Source organism: Xiphophorus hellerii, chromosome 22 (assembly GCF_003331165.1).
Source record: "Xiphophorus hellerii strain 12219 chromosome 22, Xiphophorus_hellerii-4.1, whole genome shotgun sequence".
In the NCBI taxonomy this organism is placed as follows: Eukaryota; Metazoa; Chordata; class Actinopteri; order Cyprinodontiformes; family Poeciliidae; genus Xiphophorus; species Xiphophorus hellerii.
In genome coordinates, this window is record NC_045693.1 from 24,345,708 (window position 1) to 24,360,810 (window position 15,103).

The window sequence follows — 15,103 nt, forward strand, 5'->3', positions numbered from 1 at the left end:
CCTCTTCCCCCCCCCTGTTTATTCGCAAAGAAGAGCCGCAAACAGCGAGGGGACTCCTTTGACTAAATCTGCTCTGCCTCTAATAGCATAAAAAAAGTCTGAGAGTCTGTCTAACAATTTCAAAGACAAGGTCTCCCGTTTGGATCTGTGTGATTCAGTGTGTACTGTTGCAATAAGTGTGTGTGTGTTTATGGCTTCTTTTATAAAAAATAAATACATAAATAAAGTGTAGCTTTACAACGCTGTTAAGAAAACTTCTATGTACAAATATTGGAATGATTTTTTTTTGAATAATTCAGTAATTAACTTGTAATATTACGTCAGATAAATTAGCATAAAAAACCCCCATATTTCTAAATTATATATATAAATAAATGCTCAGTTAGAATTAGCGGTAATTGTTCAAATAAAAAAAAGGGTAATTACTGCTCCTATTCTAAGAGTTGCGCCGAAACAGAAATAAAATGAGTAAATCGTTAAGTGAATATATATATAGGCTACAACAAACGAGAACAAGAAGTTCAGCAAACGTCGAGTTTAGCTCAAAATGAAGGGAGAAACTTTAGGCGGAAATTTAAAGCGACAGTGCATCCAAATGGTAAACTTGAACACTTTTTCCTCTTATTTATTTTTGCAGAAACGAGCAGCGAACACGCCTTGCTCTCTAAGTGCGCGTTTTTCAGAGTGTATCCAGAACCAAACATGCTCATCTTTACTTTGCTTTCTACACCAAAAAAAGACAAAACAATAATAATAAAAATAATCATAAAGATGTCTCCCTCCCACCCAACTACATTTTTTTTACACCCGCAAGCTCAGCCCGGCTGCACACGAACGCCGGTTCGCACCTTACCCGTAAATGGCGTCTTTATCTCTCTTGAGAGCGTCGTTGACGGAGGAGCCCATGCTGGGAGGCATGGAGTTGGTGTGCGCCGTGTGCGGGTACTGGTGGGAGTGCAGCTGGGGTCCGTGGTTGAGGTGCACCGCCTGCATGGAGCGGGCGCCGTGCGGGTCTCCGTACATGGTGGTCGGGATGCCCACCCCGTCCATCCCGTAGTGGGGCAAGTCTTCGTACTGCACACAACAAGCACGCAGTTAAAGTGTGTGTTTGTGTGTGTGTGTGTGTGTGTGTGTGTGGATGGGGTGTGTGTGTTTGGGGGGCTTGGGGGGAGAGGTTAAGCGTGGGGATGTACCCGAGTCAAACCAGAAACTTTAATAGACAAAATATCTAATGTGCTGCGTTTGACATTTTAATTATTAAAAAAGAAAAAATAGTTTTCAACGATCATCAAGGAAAGGGGAATTCTTTAGGTTATTTATATATGTTTTATTTATTTCAGAACTACTATTTTAAGAATATATATATATATATATATATATATATATATATATATATATAGCTGGAAAGACAATATATATATATATATATATATATATATATATATATATTGTCTTTCCAGCTCTTAAAAATATTGACCCTCATATTAAGACATGTAGTAATGAAGATTTTTATTTTATTCCCGCTCAGAAGAAAAGTTTGCAGGTCTGGACTCTGTTTCCTGAAGGCAAAAAGCTACAATGGAGGTTTTTTTTTTTTTTACTCTCAGGTCAATGACGGCGACTCTTGAAGCCAAAAGGGAAGAAGAAAAAAATGCATATTGATTTCTAAAATAAATTAAATAACAATAATAAAGACACCAGTAACGCGGCTCATTGAGGATTTTGTCGACTCAACGCGGCGAGTTGTTGGGTTTCAACAAACATCAGCCTGTTTTCTTTTTGTTTGTTTTCTTTTGTTTCCTTTTTACTGTGCACGAAATCTCTTAAACTAGTTAATTGCGTCGCTCTCTAATTTTAAAGGCTCATAATTTCGCCTACACACTAAGCACAACATGCGTAGCGCACGCACGTAAAAGCGGATTGTGATTTTTTTTTTTTTTTTTTGTTTTTCCACAAGAAGTCAACCTAAATAATTCTGCTTTGAGTTGGACATCTCCTGCTTTGCTGCTTTTAAAAAAGCAAATGGGTCATCAGTTTATTGGAGAAGCTCGGGAGAAAATATAGAAGCAGACTTTTTAATAATAATAAAAAAGAAAGTTAAAATGAAAGTTACGAGGGTAAATTCCTCTTTAGCAGACTGGAAGTGGTGTGTGTGTGTGTGTGTGTGTGAGTGTGTGTGCGGGAGGGGAGAGAGAGAGAGAAAAAGGGGTCTGAATTATTGATGGTGCTCTCAAGACGTGACAAACAAGTGTCGGGGAGAGAGTAAAAAGCATTATCACTTATAGCTGAGCGTCTCGACCCTAAAGGCAAAGAGGTGCAAACCCCAGCGTGGCGCAGCTGCAGCGCAGTGCCAAACTAAGCCGCTAAATGGGTCCGCTTCCCACAACACCACCGCTTTTACACCCTGGAGTACTTTTGTCCGAATCAAGCCAACCTTACTAAAAAATAATAATAACAATAATAATGATGATGATGATTAAAAAAAAAACAAAAAACTTTTTGTCTCTTTTTTTTTAAGCGCGATTTTGGACAGGAGAGCTGAAGTTTTCCTCTTCCCCTCCATCCTGCAAATAAGTCCGAGTAGTAAATATTGACTGGACGCTTCAAAATAAGGGGGGAAACGCATGGATTTGTTTTGCCTCTCCCCCCCCCCTCCCGTCGTTCACTTCCAGTTACTGGCCTGTCATAACCAATCTAAGAAACTTAGCCCGACGAGAGATATGATCGCGCTTCCAGCGTCCCGCGGTGGGGCCGGTTCGTGGAGCGCGGCCGTGCGTAGCGCCGTGCCAAAAGACGCCAAAACATTACATTTTGTATTTTTGGTCAGGAGGACACGCGGGGCAGAAAGTTTTTTTTGCTTTTGTTTTTTTTTGTTTGTTTTTTGCAGCCGACCGTGGGTCCGTGTGTGCTGGTACGAGCGTCAATGAAGCCACGTTACAGAGCGAGCATCGTGGTGGACTTGAGAGAAAACTTTTCTTGTTTTTTTTTTCTTTTCTTTTCTCTTTTCTGTCAGGGGAGGATTGCCCCTACGTACCCGTTGCGCCATAACCCTCCTCACTCCCTGGTCGTCCTTTCAGTTCGGGTAAATCCCCTCTGAGGCCAGGGTGGACGCGGGGGTAAAAAAAAAAAAAAAAAAAAAGACAGAAGGAAAATCCAAAACAAACGAGAAGAACTCTCAGCACAAAATCCCGAGTTCGTCTTTCACTCTTCTTTGCTGCTGCTGCTGCTTCTTCTTCTTTTTCTTTTTCTTCTTCTTCTTCCACGGAGTGGTGAAGCCAGCTCCCGCTTCGCTCTCGGTGCAAGTTCAGCCCGGGCGCGGCGGATACACGTCCTCGGCTGTCCTCTCTGCAGCGGCGCCGGGGCTCCTTTTTTTCCCCCCCCCGAAAAGCGGGGTGAAAATAAAACAAACCCCCTTCAAACAAAACTGTCCACTCTCATGGCTTTTCTTCTTCTTCTGCTTCTTTTTCTTCTTCTTCTCTCCCCTTCTCTCTCTGCCACTCCGACTTGTCAGTCACAACGCGAGGGGGGCTTGTCAAAAGTAGCGGATGAATGATGGATCCGACGCGCGTCTCCACGGGATCGGCACCACCTCAACGCTTAATGGCTCACAGTCGCCGTTCAAAAACGAAGCAGCTCTCCTCTCGCTTTCTTTGATCACTCTCGGCTCCCGGCTTGATTTTCTTATGCAAAAGCGTCTAGAGGAAGATCAAGAGGAGGTGGGGTGATAATTCTGGCTTGGGCTCTCTTAAAGGAGCCACGATCGATGCTGCGCGCGCGCGCGCGCGCGCCGGGTTGCGCGAACGCGTCCGGCGGAGAGCGTGTGCGCAGGGCGCGTGTGCATGCGTGAGCCGCCGCGGCCGTTTGTGCGCACAATGGGGACGTTTGTGTGCGTCTCGAGCTCGAGGAGGAGCGCGGAGGATCTGGACCAGACTGCTGAAACCCGGAAGTAGCGGTGGCCATAACAGGTCGCGTCTTACACAACGCACCGGGCTGCAGCAAGTGGCGGCAGAGAGGAGGGGTGGGAGGACCCTGCGAGAGGAGCGGAGCCAGCCGCTCTGGGATGAACATTAAAAAATATATTATATATATATATTTTAAAACCCACTTATGGTTTCGGATTCGAGTCTCATCCCCAAACACTCACTGCTCGTCTTTAAAACATGCAGATGTTTTGCTGCTAACGGGTTCATAATCCACTTATGGAGCTTGTGAATAGTTTATGGACGACTAATTAATCCAGCTTTTAACTCGGTGTGAGTTATTGTCAGGTGTGTAATCAAGAGCCCCGACAGCCAGGAGTGTAGGTGAAGGGCTCGTCTGTTTTCCTGAAGTTTCAAAAATAATATTTTAACCGTCTGTCGTTACACTATAAAAAGGAATTTTTGGAGGCTGTTGAATATTAGGCGATGAAATGAAATGAAAATTGAATCAAGGGTCAACATTGTTGCTGGAATTTGACTAAAACAGTTGGTTCAGTCAACTGTTCTCACTCATCTTGTGTCTAACAGGCAGGATGACATTTCTGCCGGGTGAATTATGAGTGGATAAATCAACTCAGTAAAAAGAACAAAAAAAAAAAAACGACACGTTCCCTTAAGATGTGTGGTTGTGATGTTTTCTGTTTTTGAGCAAGAACTCGGTTTGTGTTCAGCTTTTAGCATCAGCGCTAACGTTTATGGTGAAACTTGCTAACAAGTTAAATCTGCGGCCTTCGTTAATGGATGATTCATCTTGACTGTGGGGGTCTTAGAACATTTCTTTATTCCAACTTTTTAGAATAAACTTTAAATTTGTTCTATTTCAATACCTTCTCAGCTTTGGCTAGCTTAGCTACAGGGCTAACGCTAAAGTTGACGTTGCTAGCAGGCTAGGTGTCCTGAACCGTCGGCAGCCATTGATTTTGAATGGTTCATTCTAGCTGAGGGTGACTGGGAACATCTGTGTGTTAAAAGTTCACTATTTCAGCTCCATTTTGTGACTTTGCTAGATTAGTATTACATTTTATAGCTTAATCGTGAGCTAATGTTTATGTTTTGTTTTAACCATTGGAGAACAATCCAGATTAGCAAAAATGATCTTAATTGGAACCAAGTTAAATTAGTCGAGTGAGTAAATCTTGTTTGGAGTTATTATCAAAGTCTCACATAGCTGTTGAGCTACGCAAATTATTACTTCAGTTTTATTGATAAAATACTGACAGTTTGTTTTATTAGTGTGGTCCATTTGTCTGCAGGTTGCGGACCTTCCCTTCTCTTACTCAAACTATTCGGATTAATATTAACCTTAGAGCAAAATTATGAAAATGAGCAACACATTTAATAATTGAGGAGAGAGCTCACTATTCCATTCCATAAGAATAACTAGGTTATTTGTAAATGATGCTTGCGTTTAGCCCTCCAATTGTTGTTGCTACATTAAAAAAAAAAAAACTATTGGAATTTCAGTTTTGGTCTTAATCTTAGGCTGAAGTAGTGCAAACTCTTGGTGAGCGCACCTTTTTAGGTCTGAATCGCAGCTGATGGTGTCCGGCTCCCCCGCAGCTGCGCCGAATGGGTCGCTCCACTCTGCCCGCTCTGTCCAATGGCAGAGAGGCGCAGGGCTGGGGGCTCCCCCCCCCTCTATTGGTTCTCTATAGCGTGATCGATCCGAAGTCGATTGATAAGAGTTCTTAGGCCACATTTGCGAGCGGTGCGCAAACTAGGAAAAGAAAAAAAGAAAAAGAAAAAAAAAAAAAAGAGTCGTTTGCGGAGAGAAAACACACAACTTTGCGCCTCCGCCGGTTTTTACGGTGCTTAACTCAATTTAAAAAGCAAATTATCTGGCCAGAAAGGGTCTCTGCGTGTTTCTCTTTCAGTCTAACGCACACAAACGCGCGCACACACACATATATATATATATATATGATTTCATGCAGGTTTTCAAAACGTCTTAAAGTAAAGAAAGTTAAACTCTGATCATGTTGCAAAACGTGTGCATTTAAAGTGAAATTAATTCCTAATTCACTTTAAAAGAAAAACGGACTGCTGTGCGCCAAATCGCTTTCTTCGCAGAGATTCTAAAAGTTTTTGGTGAACATGAATGGATTTTAAATGACGATGCGAAACGTACAATGAATGTGCGCTCATTGTACTGGCATTATTGGCATTATTTATTGCATTATTGATGCCGTGTGGTATTAAATGATTACAACAATTATTAAAAAAAAAAAAATCTGTCTCGTTAGATGAGATTTCTTGACAGTAACTTATTTGATTTCCATCAACCTTTCTAAATTCTATTATTTTTCCCTTTACGCCAATTAAGACTCTACCTCAATACTTGCTTTAAAAAATAAATACGGAGATTTTTCAAGCACGTGACTAGTGTTTACTAGGGGGGGGGGGGGGGGGAACATGGATGTAGAGTTTCCAGAAATGACCAGAATTATAAAATGTTAAATATACATAACGTATATAAATAACGTTTATCTGATCTCGCTTCTGAGTTTTACGCATCTCTTCCTCCCACTGCAACTTGTGAATGAACAGAGTGAGAGAGTAGAAGAGCCCTAATGTCCCCCTGATTGAGCTCAGAAAGTGTCGTTGGTCGGTTTGCAGTTTTCTTTTCTTTCTTTTTTTTTTTTTTTCTTTTCTTTTCCCTTCCCCCTTCGCCCAGGAGCGTCCAGCCATCGATCATCTGCCCCCCGGTGCCACCGCCGGTGTCGCAACACGGATAACGCGGCTTCACGCGCTCGGCGCTGATTCCTGAGCCACTAAGTCCCCCCGCGAGCGGTCGGATTCGAGGGGATGATTTTACGGGCATGAAATGACCGGTTTTGAAGAAGAAGAAGAAAAAAAAAAGAAAGAAAGAAAGAAAAAGAAAAGGCTGCTTCAGTCCGGCCGGCGCGCGGCTCCTCCGTGGAGCGGTCAGACGGCCGGAGGATCCGCCGGGGACTTATACGCACTGAGGAAACGCGGACCAACGCGTAGACTGACTTGTTGTTCTGTTTATTTCAGCTGTTTTGGCTGGTGAGTATAACGCTCCATCTTTTTTTTTTTTTTTTAACACAATTGTAAATAATTAGACACTTTCTTTTTAAATCGCGTTCCTTGTAGGGAAATCATATATATATATATATATATATATATAAAAAGGAAAACAAATAGACGCTGAGCCTTCTGTCCCAGGTGATGGTGACATCTTGAGCGAGAAGCCACCGCGAATCAACATGAAGGGAGTTGACATCAGTGGCCGCTGACTGTAAAATAACCACCGCGGCATTATAAAGCAATTAAGCTCCTTCAATTAGCGTCCATGAAAATAATTTTTAAAAAGCGAACTGGAGCGCCGCAGTCTCTCTCCTGGAGCTGCTCTCTGGTGAGGGTCAGTGCGTTTTTTTGGGTTTTTTTTTTTTTTTACTTAAGGGGGAGGGGGGGCGATCCTGAAAGAAGAGCGCGGAGGGCAAATACCGTCACTTCGGCTTAATCCGCTTTGCGGTGACGGTAATGCATTGAGTCGTTTCAATAAAATCACTGCGTATTACTTTCAAGTGGCTGGATGCAAATTGACAGCAGCGCGTTTGACCGGAGAAACAAATGGGGAAGCGTTCTTAGTTAGGCGGCCCCAGACGTCGCCTTCGTGTTTTCCTGCGTTTGGACACAATGAAAGGTTAAATAGAAAAACAACAACAACAAAAAAACCTATATTGAAACATATATATATATATATATATATATATATATATATATATATATATATATATATATATATAACACATATAAAACCTCTGTGTTCCATATCGATATGACCTTTAAAAAACAAATTCCACTGTACAGTTTGAGAACAGATTTTTAGCAGGAAAAGATACAACATCTATTCTGTTTTAATTTTTTTGAAATCACCAAACTTCTAAGCAGTTTTTTTGGTACTGGCCGGAGTTAGTTCAGGAACAAATGGCAGCCCCCCCCCCCCGGAGAAGTCAAAACGAGGTCAAACTCCTCGCAGCCCCGCAGCTCTGCGCCTCAAACAAGTTGGGATCTGCAAATGAAAAAAAAAAAAAAAAGAAAAGAAGAAGAAAGGGCCACTGCAAGTCTCTCTGGTTTGTGTCACCGCTGCTGCACACATGCAGACCTGCTGCAAAGTTTTCACAGTTGATCTAATTAGGTGCAACTACCGCCGCTATGTTCTCGCCCTGCACGAGGCTTCGCGTTTGGGGATCATTAGGGCGCATTTACGCGCGCGATGTGTGTGTGTGTGTGTTTGCTTTATTTACTTATTTATTTTATTGATTTATTTTTGTTCTTATTAACAGCCCCGTTGTTACTCAGAGGAACATGCGCTCTTGCTTTGTGCAAGCAAATGGTTTATTCTGGGGTTTTTTTGTTTTTATCCAAGTTGGTGCCAAAATGTTACAGAACATACGGCATCAAAATGTTTTTAATCAGAAGAAATTATTATTATTATTATAATTTAGTACTTTCAGGATTTTTTTTAAAGTACAAAAATAAGATGTTATATGAAATGAAGTAATCCTGATTAGTTTTTAATTATCCAAGCAAAGTGGCAGAAATACTTGTTAGTAAAAACAAATATGTTTGTGCTGCTGCCTTTAAGTTTTTGCACTAAAAAAAAAAATATATATATATATATATATATTGAAGCGCATCACATAATGACGCTCTAACCCTGAACTCAGCAACCGCCTCTAATTATCCGGGGCTGCTCTTTAATCTGAGGTTCTGTTCCCTCCAACTTTGGCCCTAAACTGTTCATCTGAGCCGCTCCTGCCTCCACCACACATTAATGCTTAATCATTTGCGCCTTCTACCGGCTATTTTAGAAATTGCACGCATTGTCAGACATTTAAATAAAGCGAACACAGAAGGAGAGAGAGAGAGAGAGGGAGGGAGCTTTACAATATTAACCTAAATGTCATTTTCGCGAGTCGTTATTTGCACATTTATCAGCGAGGAGTGAAGGCGGTGCGTGTTTATAACGCGTTGTTAATCGTCATCATTTTTGTAGAAGTTTGTGATTGCTGCAATAAAGACTTTCCTCACTCACGCAACGGGGTTTTTTGTGTGTGTGTGTGTGTGTGTGTGTGTGTTTTGTATTTAATATCTGCTTCTTCAGTCTCATTCTCTGCAATACAGCTGTTGATATTACGCAGATTTCAACGGCGTTTGCTCAGTTACTGTCAAAAGGTGCTTAAAATGCAAGTGATGGAAAGAACTAAAATCCTTTGGATCACCAGGTGAAGCAGTTCATATCTAGTTTTAATAAAAATGCTTATTTAATCTGGTGTGATTTCTCTGCTTATTACAGAACGATTCACATTCACGGTGGTCGTTTGCTATAAATGTGACACATTCAGACAACAGGAGGGTTTTCATCTGTAATTTCAGGCAGACTGATGGTGTAACAGTGAAGGAGAACTGAAAAAAAAACACATACATTATAGCAGCAACACTACAACAGTGAATTAAAAAGACATAAGAGAAAAGAGTCAGATAAAAATGAAATGTATAAAGCCAACCATACTGTTTGAGAGGATCTCAGATCAAACACTCACAATATTTCACCAACAGCAGTTTATCCAGATATCGCAACACATTTCTCAAGGTCCGAATGTTACATGGATGAAATGATGAATGCTTTTTTGTTAACAGCTTTTTGTCAAAAATCTGCAATCTGTTGGTTTTATGTCTGACCTGTGGATCGAAATCAACGTTGTTCACCAGGTTTGTGGGTTCAAACAGGTCAGTTGACTTTCGGTCGTAATCAGAGTCACAAGAACGCTGTGAAAACACTACATCTGAACCAGAACGTTTGTTCTGGTTTCTAGTGCAAATGTCTCAGTGGACTTGAAATAAGTTGAAATTAACTTGCAAGTAACGCTTCAGCAAGAAAAAGGAGCTTGTTCTACTGAGTCAATAATTTATTAATAGTGATGATAAAGCTCAACTTCTGCTGGCCGATTATTTCACTTGTAACACGAGAAAATGTCTTGTTTTAAGTGAAAAATCAGCCAGTGGAGCTAATACTTTTTCATCAATATTAAGAAATTATTGACTTAGCAAAACAAGCCTATAGCTTGCTGAGATGTTACTTGTAAGTTAAATTTCTCTTATTTCAAGTCAACTAAGATATTTGAAATAGAAACTAGTTAAAAAAAAAAAAAAACTTGGTAAGATTTTGTGTTTTTTGCAGTGCAGCAAACCAGACGACATAACAAAAAAACATTAATTAAGGATTAGGATAAGGACAAGAGCAGTATTCACGAGACAAACGTGTAGATAATAAATACATGTATATGAAACATCATGAACATGCACATAAGAAGAGGGAAGGTCCTACTTGTTTGTTTCCAGCTTTTCATTAATTAGAATATCATCCACTTGCATTTTAGTTTAAAAAGTAAACCTATACATCCTACAGAGAAATCGCACACAGCGTGATAAATTAAACCGTTTCTGTTCATCCTGTTAGAAAGCCCAAACTCTAATTTTGACTAAATGATTCGTTGCCGACGACCTCCACGAGGAAAGCAAGAGAGAAAAGATAACTAAAGAAGATTGGCAGCTCAGAGTGCCGTGTACAAGTGTAACAGCAGAAAGTGTAGTGGAAGGAAAAAGTCTGGTCAGCCTCGAGGGGATTGTGAAGCCGAGCACCATTCGGGGGGCGAAGACCGAGGCGCAGGTCAGCACGACGCAACACAACCATCTGCTAGGACGTTTTAAGACAACTTTCATGCATTTGGACAACATCTACTTCATCAACCCTGGTCAGCAGACGCGCCTGACCTAGACTGAATAGAGAAACGAGAAAGATCAGATCCAACGATCTGAAGGGAGCCGCTAAAGGAACCTGGGTTGGGTCAACGCCTCAGCGGATTCACAGGCTGATCCCGTCCATGTCACGTCGCACTGATGCAGTAATTCATGCAAGTGGAGCCACGGCCAGGCGGTGAGCGTCCAAACTACACAATATGTGGACATGTGCTTTATATCAGGCTGACTTTCCTGTAGTAAAACCCGTTTCTATTTCTACACTAATTTATTACTCAAACGCTGAGAAACTTGCTACACTTTAAGGATTCCTTCTCAAACTTATCAGAAATTAACACTTGAAATTTAGTAACAAGTCTATGATATTCGAATACACATTTGAATTAAATGCAGAAAGAAAATCAATGGCATCCTCATCGATTGAGATGGAATAGAAATATGTTCTTACTGTGTCAAAATGGGGAGATTTCTGTGCAACGGCAGCAAAGCGACAACAGCGAAGGCTGAATACAAAACATGTACAAAAACAAAAATGCAGAATGAAAATACGGTTGCAACAACTGAATGTCAGAATTCAGCTTCTGTGCGCCTCAAATCTGGAACAAACGTTCAGAGAACTGCAGAAAAGCCGAAACGCTGAGTTCCTTTTCAATCAAGACTAAAAACTCACCTGTTAAGAGTTGCTCTTGATTAGTCAGCGGAACATTGAACAACTTGATGGTTTTAATGACGGCATTTGACAAAATGTAATGTTTATTCCTCGTTTCATGATCACGTCGATGATGTTTTTCCGATGTGAAGCCCGCTTGCTGCTGAAATGTGCCATAAAAACAAACTTCACTGACGGATGGATTGAGAGAAATCTATTCATTTCACATGCAAAACAATAAATGAAAGTTTTGCTCAGTTCTATGTGAGCCGAAAGAAATAATAATAATAATAATAGAAAACCCGGTGTTGTGGCTCTGAGCAGTTGTTACGTAGGCGGCGCTGTCGCATGTGAACATGTGGATTAATGACAAGTAACCTGCAAACGAGTGAGCCCACGCGCCTCGGATGTAACGGCCGGGTCAGCAGCTACACTTTTTTTTTTGTTTTTTAACTCCGGGAGAAGCGGCTGCGACTGAATTAAGGGATGAGATCTCACACACCTCCTCTCTATCCAAACCCATCCAGCAGCATTTGTCACCGGCGCTATTATTTCAGGTGTGCTAATGGTGTCACAGACACTTTTGCAGGGGAGCAAGAGGAGACAGATGGAGTTCTAAAAAAAAAAGGGAAAAAATGGAGGAAGGGGGTATCATCATCATCATCACATTAAAAGTCTCCTCCATCCAAAACCAAGGGAGGGGGTGAAAGGTGATGCTTCCTGGGCAATGGGTGGAGGGTGGGTGGGGGTTCTTACACCTCTCAGGGAGACTGTGAATTGATCAGCAACTTAAGAGAGAGAGAGATAGAGAGAGAGAGAGAAAAGTGAGAAAAAATGAGTGCGGCAAAGCGGAGGGATGAAGAATGAGTGTCGGGAGCTGAGCTATAAAAACCAGGAGGGGAGAAAAAAAAAACCCCACAGAGCACCGGGAGGGAGAGGCTGCAGACGAGGTGTGAAGACTTATCTTCTCCAGGATGGGTGTGAGTTTGGGCTGGAGTGGAGAGTGGCCTGGGAGCACCAGCATAGCCTGGTGGTAATAACGCAGCAGACCCCCCAGAGAAACAGCCAGAGCCGGCCAGAAAGAAGAGACGCGGAGCCGTCTGGAAGGCAGAGCCGAGGAGCCGGACTGCTCTGGAGCTGCCGGCGGATGCTTCACATCCATGCTGACGCAGCAAAGCATCCCAAAAGTATTCACACCTGCAGAACTCGCCCCTACATTTTCTCTTGTTATATCCCCTAATTATACACATCAAAGATTGAAACATCACACGTTGTGAAAAAAAAAAAATCAAATCAGAATCCAGTTTATTCACCAACTTTGTACACACAAACAAGGAATCTGACTTCAGTTCTGCATTACTCTTAAATTCAGATCTTTAAAATGAAACCATGTTGTTTTTTCCCTTGTAGGCATCTATAAAAGCACTGGTTTTACAAAAGAGGAAAGCAAGGTTGATTTAGTGCAAAGAAGTCTCTTTTTTTTTTTTTTTTTTACAAATAACGTTACATAGCACTGGCCTGAGTCTAAACATGTTGTGTCCAGGATGTGTGGGGTCTGCAGGAATGATTCCTACACCTATTCCTTCCAATATGTCACAGCTTTTATTGTACTGGTCAGCTTTTCAACTGATTTTTAAACTGTGATGAATTTTTAAAATTTAAAGTGAGATTAAGTGTCAAATGAAACACTCAGGCGCAGATCAAAACACACAGTTTGCCAGATTGGATGCTTGTGTCTGTATTTATGAATTTGGCAGAACCATTTTATCCAAAGCGACTCAGACATCAAGATAGAACAATTCCGTTTTTAGGGAAGTAGGCGGCAGGTGCCAGGTTAGGAGACGTTCTCTGAAAAGGTTCCACACGAAAGACACACAAAATGTATTTTTCACATCTGAACACGGAGAATCAGTCGAACTCGAAGAAGCAGGAAGAAATGACCCTTTTTTTTTCCCGTTGAAATGAACGACCAGAAGGCCACAAACGGGAACAGATGGCGCTTTTTTTTTTTCTTCCTTCAGGTGTACGGTTGCGTTTATGAGAACGAGTCACTTCTCCTTCTCCGATTTTAATCTCAACGCCGACCGAGAGTCTGGTAACAAAAACAGAGGCGAGCATCCAAACACAACTCAAATCCGGTCGCCTTATTTTATTTGATTTTTCTAGCATTTCAGGTCCCGGCCACCGCATAAAATAATCTGAGAGGTTAAATTCAGGTCCGTCATGAAGCTGGTTGGTAAGAAGAAAAGCAAAAAGTCAATTACAAAATGAAGATTTAGGGATTTTTTTTTATGGACTGTGCTTTGAAATATGCCGGTAAAACAATAAAACCAGGAGCAACTTTTAGTCCTGCCAGGTCAGAAACGTGCTCTGGAGTTCATCAGGGGGGCACTCATCCATCCCTGCAGAAGCGAATCAGATTACCAAACACACTGATTGACTGCAGCGGTTACTGCCCTCTCTTCTAAACAAAGTTATCTCCTGTTGAAGTTCACAAAGAGGTCAGCGATCACATCATCTCCCCGATACTGTACGCCATTCGGGAAACCTTGTAAAGGAAGCTTTTCAAAACAGAAATTTCTGTCATAACAACAAATGTCAGGGACTCTCCGGTGGTTCGGCTGCAAGTAAATAAGACAAACCACACCAAGGTTTTTTTGGGGTTTTTTTGTTTCTTCTTCTTTTCTTTTTGTTCAAAACAATGATACGCAAAGTTGTTTTATGCGAAAAGCTGTCAAGAGAATCAAGGCGGCGCGAATCAGTTCGAAATCGCCTTTTGCTAATTATCACAAGTGTCACAACCGTCAGGAGACAACAACAGACGACTTGGCACTTCTATCTTTATACCTTTTGTTCTGCCTTCTCTTTTCTTTCCCCGCAGTTGCTTGTGACACGTTACGCCACACCTGCCGCCGACAATTCCTCTTCTCCACTCTCGTTCAGCGCGTCCCGAGTTTCGAGGAGCAGAGACGGAGCCAGGAGAAATGGCGCGAATCGTGTGGACCGGAAGAGTTTGGATCGTATCGGCGCCGATTTGGAGATCAGTAGTCAATATTTTGTCATCTGCGCGAAAGATGGATTATTTTTTTTAAGATCGCGCGGTCTTTGCATCGCTTTGTTTGCCTTCAGGAGAGCAAAGTTGTTTCCAGAAATAGGATGGGTTCACGTGACCCGCACTGAAAAAAAAAACCAAACTTTCATTTTACACAGGCTTTAATGGTGGCCTAATTATCAAGTAATTAACTTTTATAAAGATAATTGATCCGAGTTATTATGTTTTATAATAGCTTTAAGCTAATCAGTGGTTTGCTTAAATAATAAAAAAAAGTAACTTAATGACTTATGATTACTTTTGACATTTATTATTAACTTGTTAAAACTTTTCTTGTTGTTCAACTTGAAGGCCTATAAGTAGAAATCTCAATCTGCTTTTGGTTTGAACTGATCATTTAACCTCAGGTTGTGGCAACTCTCACAGCTTTTTTAATTCTTGAAAGCCGAGTCTTCATCAAAACGAGGAACCAATTATGAAATCAAAACATCTGCGCTTTCTCATTGCAGAAGTATTTCCCATGTTAATTACTTTCCGCGACTAGCCAGAAAGTGCACTCTGAAGGTTGCTGCATTTCAACAGAAGGGAGAAACGGAGAACCTCGCGGCTGGCCGCCTTTCACTTCCCGAGTGGGTT

At 41.5% G+C, this 15,103-nt stretch overlaps 1 protein-coding gene and 1 long non-coding RNA gene across 3 annotated transcripts in view; one reads left to right on the forward strand and one right to left on the reverse strand.

Moving 5' to 3' along the window:
• meis1b (Meis homeobox 1 b) overlaps positions 1-3,801 on the reverse strand; it is a 107,762-nt gene extending 103,961 nt beyond the window's left edge. For both annotated transcript variants that reach the window (XM_032552361.1, XM_032552362.1), the window contains exons 1-2: positions 3,035-3,801; positions 854-1,074 (exon numbers count right to left, since the gene is read on the reverse strand). In XM_032552361.1, the coding sequence (XP_032408252.1) occupies positions 854-1,074; positions 3,035-3,046 (233 nt within the window). In that variant the 5' untranslated portion in view covers positions 3,047-3,801. The remainder of the gene's footprint in view (positions 1-853; positions 1,075-3,034) is intronic.
• A 241-nt stretch (positions 3,802-4,042) lies between these two features.
• Positions 4,043-14,754, forward strand: LOC116712560 (uncharacterized). Its single transcript, XR_004337564.1, has 2 exons — positions 4,043-7,007; positions 14,297-14,754. It is a non-coding gene; the product is annotated as an uncharacterized LOC116712560 (long non-coding RNA).
• Positions 14,755-15,103: the final 349 nt, after the last annotated feature.